Below are 24,538 nucleotides of genomic sequence, written 5' to 3'. Positions count from 1 at the left end.
AAAGTGTTTTTCGCAATATCATAAAATTTTAACTTATCTCTAAAAATGTTTTTTTTTAGAAGCAATACTAAAGGGTGATATTTACTTGAGTTGTGCTCATTCACTATCTATGATTCTCATAGTCATTAAATTGATGTGGAGTGCCAACATAATTATAACAAGGTGATTTTGAGTTTTGGGTTGCGACAATTGGGCTTAATAAGGTTAAAACCTTTTGTTTTTGTCCGCTGATTATTGTGGTGACAAAAAATTAATATGGTTACTCAAATATTAATTCCCTTCCTAGCCTCTTTCTACCCTTTTAACTACGCCAAGACAAAATAACATTTCTTGATGCCACCGTTAACACGTGTCACCACCTACTTATACCAAAGATCTCTCAGCGCCCACTTGTCACTATCCCCTCGCTCTTATTCCTTTGTCTGTTCGCCGCAAAACTGCCACGTGCCTCCATTTTCTTTAGACACATGCTCTCCGAACCTTGGTCTAAGCTCTTTTTTGTTTCTTCTACTAAGTCCCCGTCCACGCAACAAGTGAACCAAGTTTTTCTTTTTCAGATTATTTTCCCCTCAATTTAATTTCATATTAAAAAAAAATTCATGTCGAAATGAGCGTGTCTTTTTTTTTTTAAGAAAAAGTAAATAATTTCAAAATATAGAAAAAGTCGAAAATGTATTTTTTTATGAAATTAATTTGTAGTAGATAACCCCAAATTGAAACGGGGGGGTTTTGTTGTCAAAACAACAAAAAGAAGTAAAATTGAAATTTTATTTTATGTTGGTGTAATATAAAAAAATGGATGGAAGAGGGTGCTTAATAATGTTCCAAATCCAACAGCCAGCCGTATATAAGAGAGGCAACGAATAATAGTAAAAAATCTAAACACAGTGTGTTAACGATTTTCTTGCTTTCATTCCTGTTTACGTATTTTGATTTGGTTAATGAGCTGTTCATCAACTACAGCGATTATATTTCTCACACACCCTAAATTTAAAATTTTCCATTTCTTAACCATTGGCAATTCCATAAGAAACAAACAAACCGTTGCATTCCCTAAAACTCGAATCAACCCGCTGCTGCTCTCATCCACGGCCTCAAAGGATGGCGGTGGAGCCCTTGACGTCTGGCGCTAGTGGCCGCATCAACGCCCTCTTCTCTTTACATGCTTTGAGGAGCCTCTTGCTGCTACTAAACGCCGTCGTCTTGTTGCTCCTACTTCCATTCCGGGGGAAAGCTAATTCTGGGGATAACGCGGGAAAGGATGAGAAGCAGGAGAGCGGGAGAAAAGGGTCGGCTTCCACCGTCGTTAGGGTGCCCTGGGCGTTGTTGCTTTGGAGAAACGCCACCATGGCTGTAGACCATGAGGCGGCCGCCGCGGTGAGGAGGTCCCAAGCGATTCGGAGGGTGTTCCAGGATGATGATGATGATGACACGGTGAGGGAGTTTTGTCTGTTTTCTACTGCTAGAGGTGACACGTTATTCACTCAGTCTTGGACTCCGATTTCCGTCCAAGTCAGGTCAGTCTTGGATTCAATTTGTTCAAGATTTTTCTATTGTCATCATCATTTTATTTTCATTAGTAAATAAATGTGACTTATTAATCATAATTAGCAGTACTTTTTTTTTTTGAAACAATAAGGACAAAACCAAAAACAAAAAAATTAAACTAGCCTAAACCGGGTTCTGTAAAATGCGCACACCGGTCTTCTATCCCGAACAATCTTAGTTAAATCATCTGTGAATTTGTTTTTGTCTTTAAGGACATGTTGAATATGCGGATGTTGATATTTTTTGACCTTAATCAACGTAGGCTTGTGGGCTCCTAGAGATTGTTAGCAGATAATTCAATTTCTTAGCTCAGGAAAATGGGTTTTCTTTCCTTATTAAACTACGTTAATTCCTATGTTTCCTTCTATTCCCTGCCCCCCTAGAAAATGTTAAATTATTGCAATCTAGCTAGATAAGCAAAGATTTGCAAGAGCTGGCATTAGATTCCTAAATATGTCGGATATCAGCTTATATGTCCAAACAACTTGCGTGATTTTTTTAATTAAATCACGAATATTAAAGAGGTAAATTTATGAAAAAAGTGGCATGGCTGAGTTTCCAATGAAACTGAATATTTAGATGGCATATTCGAACTATGTATAGTGGTATTGATAAAATGAAATGGCCATATCCGGCCCCAAGGTTTGTAGTACCCAACCCAAGTAAAAGGCAATCTTCTGTTTTTGGTCCCATACCTGGCTGCATGCTGTGAATTGTTGGGAGAATAATTCCAATGCTCTTCGGCCATAGTCTCTCAAATGTTATGGTAATGGCAGTGCCTTGACCCATACCGAGGAACTCATCATTTGGCACATCTTCCTACTGGAAAAACTGATCCAACCAAATGATGTTCTTGTTAAACGCCTGATATTCTACAAATAACGCCAATGTAAACGGAAATAACCAAATTAAAATGAGAATAAATTTTACTAGAATGTAACAAGCATCAAATTTTTATCAACCTGAAATAAGAATATCCTCTGTTATTCACTGTTTCTTTCCATCGTTGAATAGTGATTTTATTTTTTAATAAGGAATAGTGATTTTATTTGTATGTCTTTCCAGGGGACTAGTTGTTCTGTTGCATGGCCTCAATGAACACAGGTTTGTTATTTGTATCTAAGGCCATTTTGTTGATTATATTCAACCCACCCCGTAGCCTTTTATATGGGTTATAGTCAACGTTTACTTTTTCAACGACAGTGGCAGATACACTTCCTTTGCAAAGAGGCTTAATGCAAATGGATTCAAGGTCTATGGAATGGATTGGGTTGGTAAGTTTTCATGAACAGACTACTAAAATCACATTCTACTTGACCAGAAAGCACGTCTGCTTAATGCACACTTTAGCCCCTCAAGTATACCGCTTTTCCCACTTTGGTCCTTAAAAGTTTTTTTCAGCCCACTTCAGTCCCTAATATTATGAGATGTTCCCAGTTTATAGTGCATGATCACCTTTACTGCTGTTATCATTTTTAAGTTTATTTGCTCCTTGAATTCTGTAGGACATGGTGGAACTGATGGGCTACATGCATATGTTCATTCTCTTGATGATGCTGTTGTTGATTTGGTATGTTTTAAGGTTCAGCTACAGAAATGAATTTGAAAGTATCGGTTGAAATTAATCCATCTTCCCAACTTGTTACAGAAAATATTCCTTGATAAGGTTTTAGCCGAGAATCCCGGCCTTCCATGCTTTTGCTTTGGTCATTCAACGGGTGGCGCGATTGTCCTTAAAGTAAGGTTCTTACAAATAGAATCATTTATATATTGATATTGATCGTGTTTGAGCTAAATTTTCAGTTTTCACTTGTTTTTGCATTCATTTTAGGCCGTGCTTGATCCCAAGGTTGAAGCACAAGTAGCAGGCATTATAATGACTTCGCCAGCGGTAGCCATCCAGCCGACTCATCCAATTGTTATGGTAAGAATTTCCTTTGAAATTATGAAGAACATGGTATAAGAGTGATCATCAAGCACTAGCATTCACATATCTTATGCCTGTGGCAGGCAGTTGCACCGGTCATCTCATTTCTAGTGCCAAGATACCAAATCACGGTCGCGAATAAAAAGGGCAGGCCAGTTTCTAGGGACCCGCAGGCACTGGTGGAGAAATATTCCGATCCATTGGTGTACACGGGACCCCTCCGTGTAAGAACTGGTTGTGAGCTTCTTAGAATTACATCCTACTTGCAGCAAAACCTGAGGGAATTCACGGTTCCTTTCTTCGTTCTTCATGGTACCGATGATACCGTAACAGATCCTCAAGCTTCTGAAAAACTGTATAAAGAAGCTGCCTCAACCGACAAAACGATCAGATTATTCCAAGGGCTGTTACATGATCTCCTGTTTGAACTGGAACGAGAAGTTGTAACGGACGACATAATCGAGTGGTTAAATTGTAGAGTATAACAGAAGAAGAAGGTAGGTTGGGAAGAGAGGTTCAAGTACCGTGGAAAGGAATAAATTCTCTTGGCGGTAAAGGATGATAGGCATCAGCAGAGTTTGGTTTTTCGTTGTAAAATGATACCATGATCCCTAATGCCAGGATTTTATGTTAAAACTTGAGGATTCATGTCCGCTCTGCAGCTACAACTTTCCCTTTTTTAGAAGATGAAGTTTTAAGGAAAATTTTGGCTACAGCTCATTTGCATCATTGTTATATAGAAATGGGAGTATTCTTTGGTATCAATTTTATTTAAACTTTCATTTTTAAACTACTCTTAAAAAGCTGCAAAACAATATCTCACTTAAACATCTCCTTTTCTTTTTCTTTTTTTAAAATATATTATTGTAGTCTAACAAAAATATTTTACAATTTCTTTTAATTCAAGAGGTAAATATAAAATCTAAAAATATATTATGTTTTCTTCTTATATTTTCAGTCTTTTCCGATGCTTGTTTCATGTAAAATAGGATAGTTAATGTAAATTTATTCATTATTCCTATAAAATGTCTTACCAATTTTTTTCCCTAAGGCATTTTTCAACTTGATAACCCTCTTACTCAATTTGAACAGTGGGTCAAAGCACCGGAATGTTACATTCTCTACTACATTCTTCACTTATCAAATATCTTTTTATAAACTTTCATAACTTTTCAATTTAGTTTTTTTTTGTCATAAAAATTCATTATTCACTAATTAATCACATTAAATCAATATTCTTTCTTGTTATACTTTAATCACATAATTTATCTCAATATCTTATTTCACTTATCAATTTCTATGTATTTCACTTCTATTACTTCATCCACATATTTTCTCAAGTTTAACAATTTAGTCCTTGTCATCATAAAAATTTCATATTTTTCCACAATTTTACTTTTACAATACTTTATACATATTTTATCATCTCATAATACATTCATTAAATTTTTATCATAAGTTTCTTATTCACATATTAAATTGCTTCACACTTAAACTTCTATACATTTTTCAATTTAGTCCCTATTGCTATATAATTTTTTCACTACATAAGCACTTTAATAAAATAATTCATTATAATAACAAATTTTCGAACATATCACTTCTCTTGTTTCAATTATAAATTTCACAAAATTTACAAATTAATCATTAACATCATGAATATTCTTTATTTACTATAAGTTCACCTTAACAACATTTTGTAATCAATTCACTACTTATCATAAATCTTAAATTTATATTTGTTTCATTGAAAATAACTTTTATAAAATATTTTCGAAAATTTACCAAACAATAAAAAATATTTTATACTGATTTATTCAAATACAAAAAAATATTAACTTTTTAGAAAAATAAATTATTTTTAAAAATTATTTTCCGAAAATTATTTTTAGTGAAACAAATCTATTTTCGTTGATGCTCAAAATTTAAGACTGTTAAATGAAAGAAATTGATTTTATTATGTATGTCTAACATAACATTTTATTGGATTTGGATTTGTTGAAAAACACATCTCAATATATGTTTCCTTCAAAAGAAAAAGAAAAAAAAAAGACGAAAATAATTTGCTATGATAATTAGAACAAGGCAAGGCAAGATGGGCGTTTGATCATTCAAAAAAAATAATTTCCCTTAAAAGGGATGGCTTAAGATTCTCACAATCTAAAGCCCATTTTTAATTGTTAACGTAACTTTGTATAGAAAATATTGTATGATGAGTTAAATTATATTTTATATATTTTTATTTTTATTTAAAGAATAAGTAAATTAATTTTATATATTATTGTGCCTACAAAATGTGAAAGATTAATTATTGAGATCGCTATAATGTATACTTTAAAAAAAAAAAAAAGAGAGCAAATTGATTTTTATTAAAAGATCATCTATTTCTATAATTAAAATAAACATTATTGATGGAATAACCATATAATTACACGTAATGTATTAACAAACTAGATAAAATTTTAATAAAAGATTAGAGATATAATATAAAAATTTCCATCTATCGACTACAAGTGGTGTTATGTAGATATATACATTTTGGTGTATTAATGTACACCAAAGCGGAGACAGACAAGTATAATAGCGAAGAATCTATTACAAACCAAATGCAAGCGTCCACAATAAAAACATTATCCTATTGCTTATATGGATTCCAAATCCAAAGACATTATCGATATCATAATCCAACATATATGTATATTGTCTGAAATCCGAAAATTTAGCATAGCCACCCATCTTAATTTAAAATTCAATTGGTTTGGTAAAATAAAAATGAGAGACAGGGAGGGCCAGTTTGGTTATAAGATAGGTTTGTAATAACATCTTGTATTTGTTGGCTTACGTGAAATGAAGGCTACAATGTTATTGATTGCGCATTGGGGCCTCTTTTATAAAGCACAATTGTTTTGGATTTTGATTCTTTGACTTTTGGACCTGTCCACCCAAACTTCTCTTTTTGGATTTAAAAGATAAGTCTCCCCACTTTCACATGCTTTGTTTCTTATGCCATCACTTCATTTTGCCCAATTTTCTTATGATTCTTAAACTTTTAATTTCTCTTAAATTTTAGGATAATTAATAATAATAATAATAATAACTATGACATTTTAGATCCTTCCTTGCAGAGCATGCTTTTTCTTTTTCTTTCTTGTTGTCCTTTTATGACATGTTACCACCTATAACTTCTTTTTTCTCTCCCCCTACATTCAATCCCTCACAAATATATTCGTTGTTATCATTTGCATGCGTCTAAGGTTTTCTTTTATGGTTCAAAGTGTCGATTAATTGAGAGGGCCGTGATAACGTGTTGAAGTTTTTTCTTTTTTTCTTATTTTTCAAAGTTATGTATAATTTAGAACCAAAATCTTTTACCTTTATTAGCTTTTGTATACAAGACATTTGCCCTCATTTACTTGTAATATCTTTTTATTGGAATTAAAATGAATATTTGGTAAAGAGAAAACGGTTTATGAAATATGAAAATCATATTCATAGAAAAACGATTGAAGGAACGTGCATCCCTATGGCTCAACGTTAGCAATACAATTTCATGCAGACCCACTTTGAAGATATCCCATGAGATCCTCTTATTTTTATTTTATATTTTATTCACTGTATCAAATTTTAATCAAATAAAAAGAATTTAATTATTTTTATATAATGTTCAAATATTAAATATATATTTATAAAAAAATAAGATAATTTATACTAATAATCACCTAATTATAAAAAATTACAAAATAATCACTCAATTAGTTTACAAAAAAAATACATTAATAAATAGGATAGAGATATGGAATGAATATATGCATCCAGTAGCATGTATGAAGAAGATGAATGAGGGTAGGCAGGCACGTGAAGACTAAAAAGTTGGGGGCTTCCCACAAAAGAGTATACATTACAACCAAAAATGATAAACTGAGCCAACAGAAGAAAAAAAGAACATATCCACGCTCCTTGTCTGATCATCTATAATTGTACTTTTAAGTAAAGTTACCCATTGCTATTGCTATTGCTATTGCCATTGCCATGACATTATTTTTTTTTCTTTTTTCTCGTCTTTAAGTCTTTATTACCATTTCATTACATTTTGGGAAAACAAATTCCAAGCACAAGAAGAAGAAACAGATAATCCAAACAAGAATCTTATTAAGTGCAATTTGCTGGGAAGTGACAAACTTTTGGCTGGAATTTTATGTTTGTCCTTATGGCCTTAATTTGGCTTTATCTCCATTAAGAGCTGAAAGTCATGTCATCTATTATTTATTATATTCAATGCACCACATATGAAAATTATTTAAATTCATACAATTCATCTTAATTTTAGGGACATGGAGAATACCAAAAGCATCCAAATTTGCTTTGTTTTATGATTATCCTTTTTACAAATTGCGCTTAGTTGGAAGAAATTTCTTGCATGGAAATGAATATTGACAATCTTGTGATGATGGGTAAATCCAATTGTGTCCTGACTAACAAACTTGAAATTAAAGATATATTAATTGATCTGTAAATGGGATGAAAGAGTGATATATATATATATAATGGGTCATTTTTGTAAGGGAAATTAGAAAAGCAATTAAAAGTAATATTTGGTTTGATTTGGTTGACATTAACATTATTGTCAATTTTAGTAAGACGTAAATTTAAGCGCATTGAGGTGTATTTATTTTCTTATTTAAAAGTTGAGAAAAATTATGGATAATTGTAAGCATTATATAAAAAATATATATACAAATGGGTAAGAAATATGATGTGTTGTGGGAGAAACAACCTTAAAATATACCAAGGCTATTCCTATATATCATTCATAATGTTTAGAACGTACCTAATTTTGTATACAAATCCAACATACTATATTTATAAATATAAATTTTAGAGAAGCATATTGTAACTTATATTTATTAATAAAATATGCTTTCACTTTTTTTTTCTCTTATTCATTCTTAACATCAATTATATAACTTGTTATTTTGTAATAGTTCTAAGTGTTGTTATCAAATTAGAATAGTCATCATACACCAAATCTGTTCAAAAATCTTAAAATTTAACCTTAATTTTCAAATTAAAATTCCATATTCCTCTTATAAAATTTAAAATAACTTTCATGTGTGACACTCTAATTACAATTGGTCCTAAAAATTGAAGCATCAAACTTACTTTTCAATTACCCAAATACAAGCTTAACACTCCAATGACTGCTATACCCTCGAGGACGTCTTAACAGCTTCAAATCCTTTAATTTTAGAGAGAAAAAAGAAGCTTAGTTCCGATTTAATTTAATTACGAATAAGGATAATTTAGTTATTTCAAGGGATGCATATTCATTACAATTTCTTCAATAAAATATAGTACAAAAGTAAATTAAAATTTTTTACCGCTCCATTAATAATCATTTATATAATATTTCAAATAAAACAACTGAAAAATATTATTTGAAAATTAAACACAAGGTTAACAAATTCAAATAAATACCACTCCATTAATAATCATTTGCTAAAATAATTTTATAAAAATATTTTTAATATAAAATATTTTTGTTCACCTACATGGTGGGTATAAGAAAATTTAGTATACGTAAAATGCATGTAAAACATGTAATTTTATAACACGTTAAGCACATTAAAAAAAAACCTGATTACATAAACATATACATAAACAAAATTTTAAAATGTAAAAAAATATAATTTTAATAGCCAATTGAGTTTTAGCTTAATAGCCATTGTTGCTAATATATTGAAAGTAAATTTGAGTGCGTTAAAGCAAATTATCCTCTTATTTAAAAAATAAATATAATTAAAATGAGATTATTTAATATATATATAATTTTAATATCTTGAATACATTAAAATATTTCTCAAAATATCTGTTTATTCCACATGTCTTTTCTTTTCTTTGTTTTATTCTTTTCCCCATTCCTTACATGGTAAAGGACTGAATTAGCCTTGATAACAATAAAATTACATTGCTTACTTGTCCATTTATCAATGAATTCAAAATTTCACATGCCATGAGGAACAACTTTCATATTAGGGTATAGATTTCTTTTATACTTCAAAAAGGAAAAAAAAAAATTGATTCAGCTATCTTTAGTATTAATAAAAGTTTTGCATAAGGAGAAAAGGATTAGTGTTAGAAAAAAAAAAAAAAAGGAAGTCAGGTGATCTGCTTACGTGGGAGATGAATAATGAGATATTTGTTTCTTTGCGGGATCATAAGGTTTCAACCATTTTCACTGGGCTTATAAACAAGGTTTTATGGAGCTACACACTATACCTGATGAAGAAGAGGGTTGGAATTTAAGAGAGGAAAGAAAAAAAGCTGAAACAAGAAAGCTGATCATCAGACCCAAAGAAAAGAAACACACACACACAAAAAAAATGGCTTTCCTTTTTTACTTGATCTACCTTCCTCTATCTCATGCTGTCATGCTGTACTAGCTTTTCTTTGTTCCCTTTTTTCAATTTCTTTTTAAATACAAACTTTTGATCAGCTTTACAGAGTGAGAAGAAATAGGCAAGACCAGAAAGGAAGCATTTAGCCAAGGAAAAATATTTTGCTTTGCCCTCTTTGGCTCTATATTAACTAAAATAATTAATCGTGCCCAAAGAGAGGTTGTGCAGTGCAGTGCAGGAGCTATTTTATCTATGTTGCCCGATAGCTCTTGCTCTTCACAGCCATTATATTTAGAGAATGGTAGTACTAACAATAAGAGGAAAAGAAGACCGGCTGGAACGCCAGGTATGGGGTCAATATCATATCGTATATGTATATGCAGCTACCATAGGCAATACTAATTGTTTAATTTTTGGTTTGTAATTTGAATATGTACTTGGGGGTTGATGTAGATCCAGATGCAGAAGTGGTTTCTCTATCCCCCAAAACACTGCTGGAGTCGGATCGTTACGTTTGTGAGATCTGTAACCAAGGGTTTCAGAGAGACCAAAACCTACAGATGCATAGGCGGCGACATAAGGTTCCATGGAAGCTACTGAAGAGAGAAACTCCGGTGGTGAGGAAGCGGGTGTTTGTTTGCCCGGAGCCTACCTGCTTGCACCATGATCCCTGCCATGCTCTAGGTGATTTGGTTGGGATAAAGAAGCATTTTAGGAGAAAACACAGCAACCACAAGCAATGGGTGTGCCAGAAATGTTCTAAGGGTTATGCTGTTCAATCTGATTATAAAGCCCATCTTAAAACCTGTGGCACCAGAGGCCATTCCTGTGATTGCGGCAGAGTTTTTTCAAGGTTCCTTCCTTGTCCTATTCGATTTTATGCTTTTTTTTTTTATATTTTCAAGCTAAAAGATTTTACATGTTCCAAACTATGATTGCATATATAGTGAAATCTCTCTTTGCTGACCACTTTAATATACATTTTTTTACTTCAAAAGAAAAAAAATTTGTACTTTGTTTTGACTGATGGAACCTTAAGCCAGTGTTCAACGGCTGTTTATAGGCAGCAGTTGAACACATTTCCCGAAGATGAGTTTCAGTTTGTCCTGGTCGTGTTGCTGTTGCTGGTTTCAAATCCTATCAAACAGTTAATTAGCTAGCCTTTAGTTGATCTTAACACATATTGCTTGTTCCTTCGTTTTTGTTTTTTTTTTTTTCCTTAATCGATAAATGCTCTTTCCACCATTTCTATCGCAATCAATGGAAACATTAATTTATAGATTTCAGTGTTGTTTCTTTATAAATACAATATATTAAATACACTTGCATGGATTTTGGTTTGATCTCTCTTTCTTTATTTGCCAGTTTATGCTACATAGAATCATAACTTGCAGTTTAGACATTTCCTGCTTGTGTTTGATAGAGTTGAGAGTTTCATTGAACATCAAGATGCTTGCCATATGGGGCGTGTCGGGCAAGAACCACAAGCACTTCAACCGGCTTGCTTGTCACGAACAGCTTCGAGCCACAGTCCGTCCAGTGATACCAATTTCAGCACATCTCCTTGGCCAAGTAGTTTGATGTTTGCAAAGACAATGGATACCCCTAGCTCCCCACACAAAGCACAATTCCACAATTTGGAACTTCAACTCCTAACCACATCAAGTCCCAGTCCCACTGAGGCTAAAAAATATTCAACCCAAGCTGGTGAACAGATAAGGGTGGCAATGGCGGAGAAAGCTTACGCAGAAGAGGCAAGACGGGAAGCGAAAAGGCAGATGGAAATAGCTGAGCAAGAGTTTGGCAAGGCAAAGAGAATTAGGTTACAAGCACAAGCTGAATTAGAAAAGGCTCACGATATAAAGGAGCATGCAATAAAGCAAATCAAATCCACCATGCTTGAAATTACTTGCCAAGCTTGTAAGCAGCAGTTCCAAGCCAGAACAGTTCTCGGGGACAAGTCTCCAGTAGTGAATTACATTTCATCAGGTATAACAGAAGGTGAAGTTGAAAACGATATTGGAGCAAAGGTTACTAAAACATAAACATAAACCACCATTGATTAGTGGAGTGTTTATCGTGCATTTGGTGTGATGTAATTTGTTCATTGAATTGGGTAAATGGAAGGTAGGAATGGGTTTTGTTGGATATATTTGTTCTAGGTTTTCCTACTCAGTTTCGTTGGATTTTGTGGTTGGAATATTTGGAGAGATGTTTGTAGCCCTAACTAACCAAGTCAGAAAATGGTGGCCTTTCATTAATATATGAATAACAATACAATACAAAACAAAGCACGAGAGAGAAAGAGGGAATCTTGAGACTGATGGTCCTTTTTTGTGAAATAAATGCAAATGAAGGCCATGTTTTTCAGTGCCACACTTGTCAGTCACAGCACAAATAATTAAACTCCATTCATTCACTTTCATTTCAGGCAGGGCCATAATGCATGCAGTGGGTTGTTGTACTGAAGAAGAAGAAGAAGAAGAAAAGGACAGCAAACACTTTCTCATTTATGCAGAGACTATTGGTTCATGACTTGTGTGGTCAGTTGGATGGTTGAAAGGAAAACCTACCTGCGTCCTGTTGTCTGTTATCCTGTTGTCTGTTATCTTTCACCATTTCTTTTTCTACCAAACGGCGAGGCTAATGCTAGCTACAGCTTTTTCGATCAGTTTATTGGCCTTTATTTTCTTGGACAATGTGCTTCTCTTCCATGATGTTGCTGCTCCCACTCACAAATATTGCCTGCTTTCTTCTGGTTGGCAAATATTGCAAATAGTTTGAAGCATGTGTCTTGAAGTAGTCAATATAGATATAAACCTAAATATTTTAAGTAGTATGTGTTATGTGATTGCACTCGGATATCAAATGCTGAAAATGACCAAACAAACAAGGAGAATACCAACTAATTAGAACTCTCTTCTAATGAATAAAGTCAGAGGAGATACCGAATTTCGAGTTTATGATTGCTTTTTGCTAAAACACGTTAGCCACTATCGGCAAGAAATCCTTATGTTGGAAAATGGTGTTGGGATGGATGTTGGGCCAGATCTTCGTCCCTCCATTGGGGAGCTTCAACTTTGTGTTCGCCCAACCGCCAATACACTTCAAGCCCCACTCCTATTTTCTCTGCTAGACTCCCTATAAATTTAAAATTAGTCTCTTTAATTTTTAAATTTTAACATTCAGTTTAATTTTAATACTCTTAGGTTTTTTTTTTTTAATTTATTAGTGTAACATTTTTACATAAAATGAATATTCACTTGATAGCTATATAACTAAAAAGAAAAGTGTTATAATAAACTTAAATTTAACAAAATAATTACATGCAATAATATTGTTACTTTTCATCATTAACAAAATATAATATCATCTTCCTCTATAGTTATCATATTTAAAGAGCTGACAGGGTTGGAGAGTTGAGTAATTATTGAAAATTCTTCCTTTTATAAAATAGTAAAATCTAGAAAAATGCATTTGATAGGATTCAAATTCAAATCATTGTAATGTTCAACAAATTAACTTTATCATTTCAATTGTTGAGGGGAGTTGGGTCTTGGATCTTCAATGAAAAGTATTGTCCTACTCGTGGTTTTTATCTCCGTTAGGGAGCACTGTGATAAGGCACATAATGCCTTAGTTGATGATTCAATCCCTTGTAAGCACACTTTCCATAGTTAATTTTTAATAATATTGAGACTTCTCCTGTGAACTTACAGGTCGTATATACATCAATCGAGATGTTTCCTAAGGAAGACAAACAACTTCCTTGAGTGGGACAATACCTTCCGTTGAAGGTGCAAGACCCAAACAAGAGACTTATTTGATTTTAATATCAAATTTTTATAAATATATTTGTTACACAATTTTACCTGCCATAATTTAATTAAAATTTGAAAAAAGGGGTAAAAAATGTTAGAGAAGCGAGTAGACCTGGTCATGGGTCAAGCTGGACCAATACAAAATTTTAGGCTTGACCCAAAAAATGATCCTAAAATTTTACCAAAATTCGACCCAGATAAAAATACTAAACTTGCCTAACTCGCCCCACCCGTATTAAATTTTTTTATATAAAAATAAATTTAAAAAATATAATACATCAAATACACTAAAAATATTAAAATAAATATTTCTTTACAAACTAAAAATACATTAAAACTAATATAGTTTCAACATAATAAGTAAATGCCTATTATAAATAATAAAAATTAATAATAAAATAAGAATTATATAATAAAACAACAATAAACAACATATTTGGAAAACAAATTTTATTTTTGCTCAAACTGATTTTTAAACTTACATTTTTGTGCAAAATCTGTCGCTTTCGAGCCGGGCGGGTAGTCTGACCCGTGATAAGTATAGAAGCGGGGGACTTAATTCTAATAATGAGTAAAATCCATCCTGAAGAGGGAAAAGGAAAACAAAACTGAAAATAAAATAAAACAGAAGGGCAGGCAGAGACGAAAAAATTTCCCGCTGTAAATTTTGTTACTTTCTTGCCATCTTTTAACGTGGAGTAGGGCTATGGAATGGAATCCAAAGCAAACAACAGAAGAGATTGGCGTGCATGCTATTCTTGGTCCCCTTGATCTGTAAGTTCTTTTATTTGTTATTTCGAATCTCCTCTGCTTCTGCTTTTTGGCTGCATCCATTCATCTCTGCTTTCTTTTCATTTTCTTATAAAAAGGTTGTCCGGGAATTCTTTTAGGGTTTTGGTTAGAGCTCTGGATTTTGTTAACCTCGATCTCGTCCAAGCTGTTGGGAATTTTTGTATGATTTTTGTCTCTTCCATTTATGAAAAATGTACCAATATCATGGAATATGAGGCTTTTCTTTAGAGGAAAGGAAAAACTTTCACGCTTCAGCGCTAAGAAACAAAAAGGAAAACGAAATGTGGGATTCATATTCATTCTTTCTTCGTGATTGAAGTTAGCACTTTCGAGCAAAAAAAAAAAAGAAAAAAAAATAGATAGAACCTAGCACTAGTAGGCAATGGCAGTTAAGAATTCAATTACTATTATCCTTAATTTTAAAGTTTTCCACATTTGCGGTTTTGTTTTCATAGAATTGCATTTATTTTTGTAGATCAGTACTATATATAAAAGCAAAAATTGAACGTTTGTCTCGTTTGCTTGGATATTTTTAGGTTGGTAGATGCTTGCTTCTAGTACCTTTGCTAGGTTTATGGTACTTCATAATGACAGAACCAAGCTCAATTGATGTGATTTTGGACTTTCTGACGAGAAATCACTTTACAAGAGCAGAGGCAGCTTTGCGGAGTGAACTTAATAACCATCCTGATTTGAATGGTTTCCTTCAGAAACTTACCCTTGAAGAAAACGACTCGGGAAAGGTACTAGAAGAAGAAACTGGGAAAAAAATAGTGACCGGAAGTAGTGGATCAGGTTCTCAAAACAGTGGAGAGGTTTCCAAGGAACTTATAGTGAAAGAGATAGAATGTGGGGCTAGCAGAAATGGGTCTGAAAGGAAATGGAGAAATGCTACTTCTACTGGGGAATGTAATAAACCTGATGAAGCAAATGCTACAAGCGGTAAGAGTTTCACCTTCTCTAAAAGTTCGGAGGATACCTTACTCGATTTGCAGTCCTGGAACTGCAGAACTAGCAATGGTCCTCGTATGAACAAAAATGACGGTTTTGTTAGTAGCACTAGCTTTTCAGAGCTAGAGAAACCAGATCAGTCAAGATATCGTACGGCCAAAGCTCCTGACACTGATAAAGGCAATGTTAAACATGGGGAAGGGATTGCCTTTCCTGGTGAAATGAAATCTTCATGGCTTGGAAATACTAGCAAAGCTAATGCCAGTTCCAAGTATGACCAGTTTGAAACTAGTGATACTAAGGACCTTGTTCAGGAATCTAAGACTTGCAGCGCGTACTTGAAGGAAAACTTTCCTGATAATAGCAGATGGTCTAGAACTGACAAACCCACTAGTTCATCTTCAGAGATATGGAAGGATTGTTCTGTGAAGATTCCATTCCCTAAGGTGGATGTATCAATCAGTTATGATGCTGCTAGTGCTTCAGATACGAGACAAGGAAACATAAAAGCAGATGTGCTTGATACTAGAACAGCAGTTAAAGATCAGGTGGATGAGGTTGGAAGGTTTCTATTTGTTGGGAATTTTCAAGAGCAAACAGGTACGAATGGATTGGCGATTGTTCTTGCATCTAATAATCCAAAGGGAGAGTTACATAGGCTGCCACCAGTTAAACTCAAGTCGGAGGAGAAGGCATTGAATGTTAATTGGGAGCTTAATGGCTCAGGTGCGAAGGTCACTAGTGCGGACAATACATTCCTTATAGGCTCCTATGTAGATGTCCCTGTTGGGCAAGAACTAAACTCTTCAGGTTAGTTCACATAATGATACTGTTATTGATGATATGTGCTTACAGATTTGATTTATTAATTTATTTTAAATTAATGGTGGCAAATTGTTGACTAATTACCCAAACTTTCATTATTTTCTACCTTTCCTTTTTCCATACTTCATTTTCCATTTATTATACATTCTTGTGGGATGCAACATTTTATATTTCTAAACCCACATGACTAATTTGTTTTGGTAAAAATTGTTGTTCACTTGAAAAATTCCATCTAGCCATGGGTGGCAAAGTCTCATTGGTGAGCTCTATGAATTTTTTGTTTGAAGTCTTATCCTCTAGAGGAATTGATACTTTGTTTTTCTTTGTTTTAAAAAGTCTCACAGTAGGTTTGTGAATTTTCCGTTCGCAAGTACTTTTGGGGTCCCTAAAAACCACTTAATGCCACAAACTGTAATAATAATGAAAAAAAGAAGGAAGGTTGGATGAACCCTTTAATGCAAAACTCGAATGGAAAAAGTATTTCTGCTTCCCTGGTGTAGTTGATTGAAGTCAGACATAACAAGAGAAGTATAAGAAAAATATAAATGGCTTGACAATGGCATGATTTGAGCTTGTGTATTCGTCTAGTGAGGCTTGGGCAGGAGTTGAGCTTGACTAGATTACACTCCTAATTAAGCATTTTAATATTGTTTGATACCTTTAACAATGCTTAAATTAAGAGCTACCGATTGTTTCTTGAGGTTTAGTGATCTTACTCATCTAGTGACCCCATGTTTTAAAATTTGATGGTAATTGTATTGTCTTGAAACTTGTGTTAATGTAACCTTAAAGCCTACCCTCAGTTTTTTCCAAATCCACCAGGCTACTCAATACCCTATTGGTCAGTCTATTATTTGAGCTAACCAGATCCTGCTTATATTCACATATTGTCTTTGGGTGTCAAAATAGATATCATCCATCTTCCCACTTGTCATATTAATGGGATATCAGTTATCTTTAAGCATCTGTGACTGCAATAGAAGAAACAAAAAAATAAGCTTGTCTTATATGTTTTTTTAACACTAATCATGGTAAATGCATTTATTTCTACCAGCTTTGTACTGGCAATGATTTAATTGATTATCTGTTGTCCGAATTCTAGATGTTGCATGCTTAAGCTTTAGCAATATATATCTAATATGTTCATAAAAGGATCCAACTTATAGCTTTCTCTGGTTCCCTAGGGTAGGATGCTATGTTGTCGTTATCTAGACATGAATCTATTAAGTTATAACCATCAATGATTCTTTTGTTTGTTTATTTGTAGAGAAGTGTTTTTCCCCCTCTTATAACTCTGCTGAGTAGAGCTGGTATCTAGTTTATGATGATCCAGGTAAAATGCATGCTGGAAGTAATTGGCTTTCTATAAGTCAGGGCATTGCTGAAGATGCATCTGATCTGGTTTCTGGTTTTGCTACTGTTGGTGATGGATTAAGTGAATCTGTTGATTTCCCTAATGAATATTGGGACTCTGATGAATATGATGATGATGATGATGATATTGGATACATGAGACAACCTATTGAGGATGAAGCCTGGTTTCTGGCTCATGAAATTGATTATCCTAGTGACAACGAAAAGGGAACTGGGCATGGGAGTGTTCCAGATCTGCAAGAAAGAGGTCAAACCAAGGGTGAGGATGATCAATCATTTTTAGAGGAGGATTCTTGCTTCTCAGTTGAACAATATTGCCAGGCAAAGAATGTTGAACCTGTTGCAGCTCCAGATGATCCCGTAGAACTGTCTGTAACTGAAATATATGGCAGAACTCATGAGAATAATTTAATTGCTCAATATGGGCAACTGATGGATGAAGAGGAGCTCAATTTGATGCGTCCTGAACCTGTTTGGCAGGGGTTTGTAACACACAGAAATGAACTTATCATGCTAGGAGATAGAAACGTTCTCAATGAGTGTGGCAGGTCTCGGCTTGATGACATTTCTATTGATAATAATCAGCATTGTTCAGTTAGGTCTATTGGTGTGGGAATCAACAGTGATGTTGCTGAATTTGGAAATGAAGTACATGAAAGTTTAGTTGGAGGTAGTAGTGCAGGGGATTTAGAATATTGTCATGATCGTGATGTTGCCCTTGGAGGGTACAGACAAAGTCATCATGAGACAGATGGGAACTACATTGATAAATTGGTTAGGGATAATAGGATAACTGGAAAAATTGATTCTAGTAAATATGTTACTGGGAATGATAAAGTTCCAAGCCCAAAGATGAAGAAGAATCTTGCAGATCAGGGGTTTTCTTTTCCTCCGTCACTAAGGGATGGGCAGTTGGTGCAGGCAGGCTCTAGTAAGTCTCTATGGTCAAGTAACTGCTATGCTGTTGGTGATGAACATGATGACTGTTTGAGTGCTTTGTTGGGGTCTGATGATATGCTTGCTACATGGAGACGGAAAAGCAGTGATTCTTCTACTGGAAAAAGTTCCGGGGATGAAAATAAAGCCTATGCTGTAAGATCAGCAAATTCTAGTCCTTCAACCCTCCCTGATTATGGTTATGGTGGACGAGAGCCGACCAAGAAAGAAGAGGATGAGAAAATTAGTGGTGTTAGGGAAGAGGATCCTGGGGCATCACTTGAGGATGAAGAGGTTGATGTTGTACAAGATCAAGTAAGACAAATTAAAAAACAAGAGGAGGAATTTGAAACCTTCAACCTCAAGATTGTGCATAGGAAAAACAGGCATGTCTTGTCTTGGTGACAAATCCTAATTCTAATATATCTTCTGTTCATTCATTGGTGCTAACACTTTTCAAAATTGCACTGATGCATAATGGTGTGTTTTATCTTCTCTTTCTCCTTTTCCTTGTGAGATAGAGCACCCTTGAATTTCTCTGGGGGTAATCTCCATGATCACTGGTTGAGGTTGGGGAGGTGAAGCTGGTTGCTAGCTTCCCTTTTAATTGTCTAACTGACAAAAGTTTTTGAGGATTAATATGTTTTATTCAGGGTAATGGTGTCAAGCTGAAGGAGCTTCATTTAACTAATTAGATGATCAGCATTGTTCACTACTTTGCCAAGTATTTAGCCAAGCTTATGTTTTTATTTTAAGCTTATATATTTCCCTAGCACACTGTATAGTGAGTAGTTCACATTGCTATCCTCTTGTTAACAGATTTCCTTACATAAGTCCCCTTTTGCTTCTCAGGACTGGATTTGAGGAGGACAAGAATTTCCATGTTGTTTTGAATTCTGTTATAGCTGGGCGCTATCATGTTGCTGAGTATCTTGGTTCAGCTGCTTTTAGTAAAGCTATACAAGCACATGACCTGCATGCAGGCATGGATGTCTGTGTGAAAATCATAAAGAACAACAAGGATTTTTTTGATCAAAGCCTTGATGAGATTAAGCTTCTCAAGTATGTTAATAAACATGATCCAGCAGATAAGCATCACATTCTTCGATTGTATGATTACTTCTACTACCGAGTAAGTTAGTACAGGTCATTTAGCCGTCTTTCTTTTTTGTTTGTTAATGTCTTCATGTTCACTTAATTAAAAGATACTGGGTATTTTTTTTCTGTTTTTGCAATTTCACTTATTCTGTATTGGGCATTTTCATTTTTTTTTCTTTTGCATGTTTGTATTGAATGTGTACATTTATTGGGAACTTTGTTCTGAATATGTCTGGCATCCAAAGGCAAATGGTTTTATCTGTAAAAGTTCAGGATGGCATGTTTAGCATAAATGATTTTCTCTGCTGGTGTAGTAGTTTATCTATTGGCTAATGGATATGGTATCCTGCACATGATTAACAAAGTCTTCTTTATTTTCCAGGAGCATTTGCTAATAGTCTGTGAACTTCTCAAGGCAAACTTATATGAGTTTCATAAATTTAATAGGGAATCTGGTGGAGAGGTTTACTTCACAATGCCAAGATTGCAGGTTTCTGGAAAGCTGTTTTCTATAGAAGTGTATTTAATGTATGTCTCACTATTATATAATCTTCTCCTCAATTCCTCTGTGCAGTCGATTACTATTCAATGTTTGGAGGCTCTCCAGTTTTTGCATGGCCTGGGCCTAATACATTGTGATCTGAAGCCAGAAAACATATTAGTGAAAAGCTATAGTAGGTGTGAGGTGAAGGTCATTGATCTCGGGAGCAGTTGTTTTGAGACAGATCAGTTGTGCTCCTATGTTCAATCCAGGTCCTATCGTGCACCAGAAGTTATCCTAAGACTTCCATATGACAAGAAGATAGATGTTTGGTCACTTGGCTGCATCTTGGCTGAACTCTGTACTGGCAATGTAAGTATTGGTGTCCTTTTGACATTAATTATTGTTTGCTTCCTATGTCTACATTATATTGAAGATTTTCTTAACTCATAACTTTTTGAAATGTTTTTAACTAAGGAAACTAAAATAAAATAGTTGCTTAATAAATTATTCTAATTAGGAATATTACTAAAATAAAGTTTTGTATCTTCTTTCTATCTTTGACACTTTAGACTTCTTGTCTTGCCCACAAAGGCATATATTGCACTGTGACTGTACATTAATTTGATTTTAAACTTACTGGCTGCTAAAAAAAAAGGATCTTGTATATTTGAAGACCTTTTCTTAATTCCATTCAGTGATGTCCTCACCTATAGATGCTGAATGGACTAAAAATTTGGCACTTCTCCAATTAGTTTGTCTCTTGTTCAAAACATCAGGAAGACTAGTTGATTGAGTTGTTAACTTGTCTGCATACAGGTTTCCTGACATAATTTGGCTCAAACTTGACCAAATGAAAATTTTTTGTATGTTATGGTATAAGATTTAGATTTCCATGCATTAAATCTATTGCTATAAGTTGGCCCGTTCTACTGACAAAAACTTCATTATTAATGTTACCGAAATGCATATTCTTTCACTCTACCACTTTCTTTAAATATATTTTTGGATATATGCTTGGAAATAGAGATGTTTCCCCCTCTTTCGTCCATTTTATTTTTCTGTAGCCTCAAGTGCAGGATGTGTCAGTTCCGTTTCTAATCACCTATTTTTTGCAACTTATGTCTTATTAATTTATGGTACATTTTGGTTTTAATGATGGTGTAGGTCCTCTTCCAAAATGATTCACCTGCGACATTTCTTGCAAGGGTAATTGGAATCATTGGTCCCATTGAACAAGGCATGCTTGCCAAAGGACGGGATACATACAAATATTTTACTAAGAATCACATGCTTTATGAACGTAATCAGGTCAACTTTTTCTCATTATTTACTTACAGTAGAAGTACTTTAAACATTATTTTTGAGTGGTTATGAGCTCCCTACCCTATCTCCTTGTATTACTTGAATTCAGTTTTCTTGTTTATGAAATTGAGGTTAAAGTCTTGCATTTTTACTTCAGGAGACCAACAGATTAGAATACCTGATACCCAAGAAGACATCCTTGAGGCACCGGATGCCAATGGAGGACCAGGGTTTCGTTGATTTTGTTGCTCATTTGCTTGAAGTAAACCCAAAGAAGCGCCCTACTGCCACTGAGGCTCTGAAGCACCCGTGGTTATCATACCCTTACGAACCCATATCAGCTTGAATGTTAGGATGAGACTCACGGCAATTACTTGTCTCATTTTCAGCTCTCTTATTGACATGGAAAGGAGGTGAGTGAGTTGTAATACCTGAATGGGATTTGAAGTGATATCCAAGGAGTTTCTCCCACTGCCAATTATGAAGGATGTGGTTTTTGTAACAGTGTGGCGTTAGAGTTTACTTCATCACTTGATATGATTTTGTGGATGAGGAATAATTCTGATCTAATCTAACATAATATTGTTGTAAATGAAATGTGATAAATTCTTTTTAGGTTATGTTGTAGCATTAGCTTTCTGACATAGATGGTAACAAAATTTTGGCGGCCTGAGTTTATATTTGATTGAAATGGGGTTCCCACTTTCACTCTGTTATTGTTGGCTTTGCTTGCTTCATGATGCAGCTACCTATATACGCATGATTTGATCGTTGAATTGAAAACTAGTAGCCAGTCGGCTAAAAGTTTGTCAAGATATTCATTTATAAAATATTTATTAGATTCAATACTTATTTAATATCAAAATTACAAATAATTTGATATTTAAATTCTACTTTTAATACAATTAATCATTCAATATATTTATATATGTAAGTTGAGGATGTTAGTGAGAGACTATTAGATGTGGATAGAGAGTAGATTTCATTCAATATTTCTGATTCATATCAGGTTTTCATCTTACAACGTATATTGAACTGCATCAAGAATTATATATTAAAAACGATAGAAAGGAGAGTGGTACTTAAAAAAAAAAAAAACACAAATGTATTGAGTTGTTAAGTTGTACAAGAAACCATAACATTAAATTGGTTAGATTCATTCCATAATTAAACAATGCTCAACAAATAGGGTTTCTAACTACCAGTTCTATATTCCCCTCAGTTGAAACACCCCTCTCCTCTCCTCTCCTCCACCGGCCACCAGCATCATCGACACACACTGCCAGCTCCCCAAACGGGTATGCTCTTGACCCTGCCTACAGAGAAGAGCTAGAGCAGCTTCTTGGTCTGATTAAAACATATGATATTCTTATGCATGCAACTAGCTGGAGACGAAGATACTAAAAAACACTATGATATTCTCCCTTCTTTTTGTATTCTGAGTGAATTTATCTCGTCATTGATTAACTCCCTTCTTTTTTTCATTTGTGCATGTCTCATTTTATACAGATTCATAATCTGTTATTTTGATTAATTTGGATTTTCAATATGTTATTTTTGTTTGTTGCTTAGCTGTTGTAACTGATTCCCATTTCTGTTTTGAGATCCAATGTTGGCTCCCTGTGCGTGTTCACACTAGGTGACGTTTCTGCACTCAACCTTGATGTCGGATTCAAACCCTAGTTGGGCTTTAAAATTGAGCACAACAGGGCTTTGGACTTCAAATCGGGTTCAAAATTGTTGGGCTCTGTTCGTTTACGCTGAACCTTCCTCTTTGTTTGCTCTGAAACATTCATCTAATAGCTGTAAATTAGGACATGGATATCAGTGTATGTTCCTCCAACTATATTAAAAAGTTTTGAGCAGGTTCGTCAGGAAAAACTTGTTTGAGTGAGCATCAATGGATCCACAACCTGAACCGGTTACCTATATCTGCGGAGGTTAGCCTCTTCGCTCTTAAATAAACCCTGAGTTTTGGCACAGTCTTTTGATTCTTTATTCTTTTTATAAAGACTGTGGGCAAGAGAACACATTGAAGCATGGAGATGTGATACAATGCCGGGAGTGTGGTTATCGCATTCTTTACAAGAAGCGAACCCGAAGAAGTAATGTTCTTTTCTCACTACTTTTGTCCTTTTTACTATTTGTAATGCTTATTTGTGTCACTATCAAGAATGAATTTAGGATCAGGAATAGTCAGTACTAAACATAAAACAAAATGTGATATGAGATCATTATTCCGATACTTGACAGTGTTGAACTGAATGCAACTTTCTTGTGAACTAGATTCAAATAAAAACTTCAAATTTTAGGATCACACCTCTTCTATTAATCCAACATCTCTCCTCCTGAAATTAAACAAATTGATAGACATCAAGATTGCATGCCGAAGACAGTTAAATTATGGTCTTTATTCTCTTTTTCCTTTTGCTTTTTATACTTTGTGAGAACACACCATTTTCGGATATTCAACCGGGACAATATCAACCCTCATCAGTCTACATTGATTGTCCATTACAAGTTCTCTTCATTGCTGTTATGAACTTACAGTATCCCTGAGACCAACCAAACATTAAACTTTTGATGCATATTAAGTTTCTTGTTAATGTTTGGGATGTGTTCTTTGTTGCCTAATGTTTAGCAATAGGCCCTCAAGTGTGACGTTTCAAATCTACAATTTTATTCTAGCCAAAAGCAGGCTTATAGCTTTGTTTAACCTGCGAAATGAATTTCCTTGTAGTCCTTTTCTCATCTCGAAGAGAGTCTTTCATTATTTTGACAATTAATGTCATAAAACCTTGTCTTTATTGCAGTTATTCAGTACGAAGCTCGCTGAAAGTGGTGTTCGGAGAAGGGGAGGGTATGAACAAGGAATCTCATAATCAGTAGTTATGCGTTTTGTATATGGTTGATTATATTAAGTGTGGTTAGTGAGGATTTGAAGTAACACTAAGTTCTGTCCATGGATGCTTTGCCTAGTAACTAAGTGATGTCTTGATTTAGAACATCAAAAACGAATTCATACTTTTAAAAACTGTCTATATTATTGTGACTACTTTTTAGTGATTTCTGGTTAAATGGTGAA

The 24,538-nt window shown here is 34.1% G+C and overlaps 4 protein-coding genes across 6 annotated transcripts; all 4 read left to right on the top strand.

The window, feature by feature from the left end:
- Nucleotides 1-824: 824 nt before the first annotated feature.
- On the top strand, nt 825-4,265 carry LOC108455751 (uncharacterized). The gene is made up of 7 exons (XM_017754293.2): nt 825-1,517; nt 2,614-2,652; nt 2,752-2,822; nt 3,054-3,118; nt 3,197-3,286; nt 3,380-3,472; nt 3,559-4,265. Exons 1-7 carry the CDS (start codon nt 1,102-1,104, stop codon nt 3,958-3,960), a joined length of 1,176 nt encoding a protein of 391 aa, XP_017609782.1. The 5' UTR covers nt 825-1,101; the 3' UTR covers nt 3,961-4,265.
- A 5,184-nt stretch (nt 4,266-9,449) lies between these two features.
- On the top strand, nt 9,450-12,161 carry LOC108455933 (zinc finger protein SHOOT GRAVITROPISM 5-like). 2 transcript variants are annotated; one of them, XM_017754511.2, is made up of 3 exons: nt 9,450-10,216; nt 10,324-10,723; nt 11,294-12,161. In XM_017754511.2, the coding sequence occupies exons 1-3, from the start codon at nt 10,123-10,125 to the stop codon at nt 11,913-11,915; spliced, it is 1,116 nt and encodes a 371-aa protein (XP_017610000.1). In that variant the 5' UTR covers nt 9,450-10,122; the 3' UTR covers nt 11,916-12,161. The 2 variants fall into 2 exon arrangements, with proteins under 2 accessions (XP_017610000.1, XP_017609999.1); XM_017754510.2 differs by having other exon boundaries at nt 11,270-12,161.
- Nucleotides 12,162-14,238: 2,077 nt separating this feature from the next.
- LOC108457305 (uncharacterized) lies at nt 14,239-22,144 on the top strand. Of its 2 annotated transcripts, none has more exons than XM_053021551.1 (8): nt 14,239-14,465; nt 15,020-16,244; nt 17,593-18,955; nt 19,422-19,701; nt 20,050-20,157; nt 20,242-20,520; nt 21,316-21,459; nt 21,611-22,144. In XM_053021551.1, exons 2-8 carry the CDS (start codon nt 15,071-15,073, stop codon nt 21,797-21,799), a joined length of 3,537 nt encoding a protein of 1,178 aa, XP_052877511.1. In that variant the 5' UTR covers nt 14,239-14,465; nt 15,020-15,070; the 3' UTR covers nt 21,800-22,144. The 2 variants fall into 2 exon arrangements, with proteins under 2 accessions (XP_052877511.1, XP_017611778.1); XM_017756289.2 differs by having other exon boundaries at nt 17,578-18,955.
- Nucleotides 22,145-22,579: 435 nt separating this feature from the next.
- LOC108456277 (DNA-directed RNA polymerases II, IV and V subunit 12-like) lies at nt 22,580-24,538 on the top strand. Its single transcript, XM_017754872.2, has 4 exons — nt 22,580-22,751; nt 23,320-23,393; nt 23,466-23,558; nt 24,267-24,538. The coding sequence occupies exons 2-4, from the start codon at nt 23,354-23,356 to the stop codon at nt 24,287-24,289; spliced, it is 156 nt and encodes a 51-aa protein (XP_017610361.1). The 5' UTR covers nt 22,580-22,751; nt 23,320-23,353; the 3' UTR covers nt 24,290-24,538.

The sequence above is a fragment of the Gossypium arboreum genome, chromosome 11, assembly GCF_025698485.1.
Source record: "Gossypium arboreum isolate Shixiya-1 chromosome 11, ASM2569848v2, whole genome shotgun sequence".
Classification (NCBI taxonomy): Eukaryota; Viridiplantae; Streptophyta; class Magnoliopsida; order Malvales; family Malvaceae; genus Gossypium; species Gossypium arboreum.
The sequence above is the reverse complement of the archived record's forward strand: the minus strand, read 5'-3'. Positions and strand labels throughout refer to the sequence as shown.

Coding starts and splice junctions, on each gene's coding strand:
- LOC108455751 (XM_017754293.2), top strand. CDS start 1,102: ATGGCGGTGGAGCCCTTGACGTCTGGCGCTAGTGGCCGCATCAACGCC. Junction 2,823..3,053: donor CTATGGAATGGATTGGGTTG/GTAAGTTTTCAT, acceptor TGAATTCTGTAG/GACATGGTGGAACTGATGGG. Junction 3,287..3,379: donor GTGGCGCGATTGTCCTTAAA/GTAAGGTTCTTA, acceptor CATTCATTTTAG/GCCGTGCTTGATCCCAAGGT.
- LOC108455933 (XM_017754510.2), top strand. CDS start 10,123: ATGTTGCCCGATAGCTCTTGCTCTTCACAGCCATTATATTTAGAGAAT. Junction 10,217..10,323: donor AAGACCGGCTGGAACGCCAG/GTATGGGGTCAA, acceptor GGGTTGATGTAG/ATCCAGATGCAGAAGTGGTT. Junction 10,724..11,269: donor TGCGGCAGAGTTTTTTCAAG/GTTCCTTCCTTG, acceptor CTTGCAGTTTAG/ACATTTCCTGCTTGTGTTTG.
- LOC108457305 (XM_017756289.2), top strand. CDS start 15,071: ATGACAGAACCAAGCTCAATTGATGTGATTTTGGACTTTCTGACGAGA. Junction 16,245..17,577: donor GCAAGAACTAAACTCTTCAG/GTTAGTTCACAT, acceptor GCTGGTATCTAG/TTTATGATGATCCAGGTAAA. Junction 19,702..20,049: donor ATGATTACTTCTACTACCGA/GTAAGTTAGTAC, acceptor TTTATTTTCCAG/GAGCATTTGCTAATAGTCTG.
- LOC108456277 (XM_017754872.2), top strand. CDS start 23,354: ATGGATCCACAACCTGAACCGGTTACCTATATCTGCGGAG. Junction 23,394..23,465: donor GGTTACCTATATCTGCGGAG/GTTAGCCTCTTC, acceptor CTTTTTATAAAG/ACTGTGGGCAAGAGAACACA. Junction 23,559..24,266: donor CAAGAAGCGAACCCGAAGAA/GTAATGTTCTTT, acceptor TCTTTATTGCAG/TTATTCAGTACGAAGCTCGC.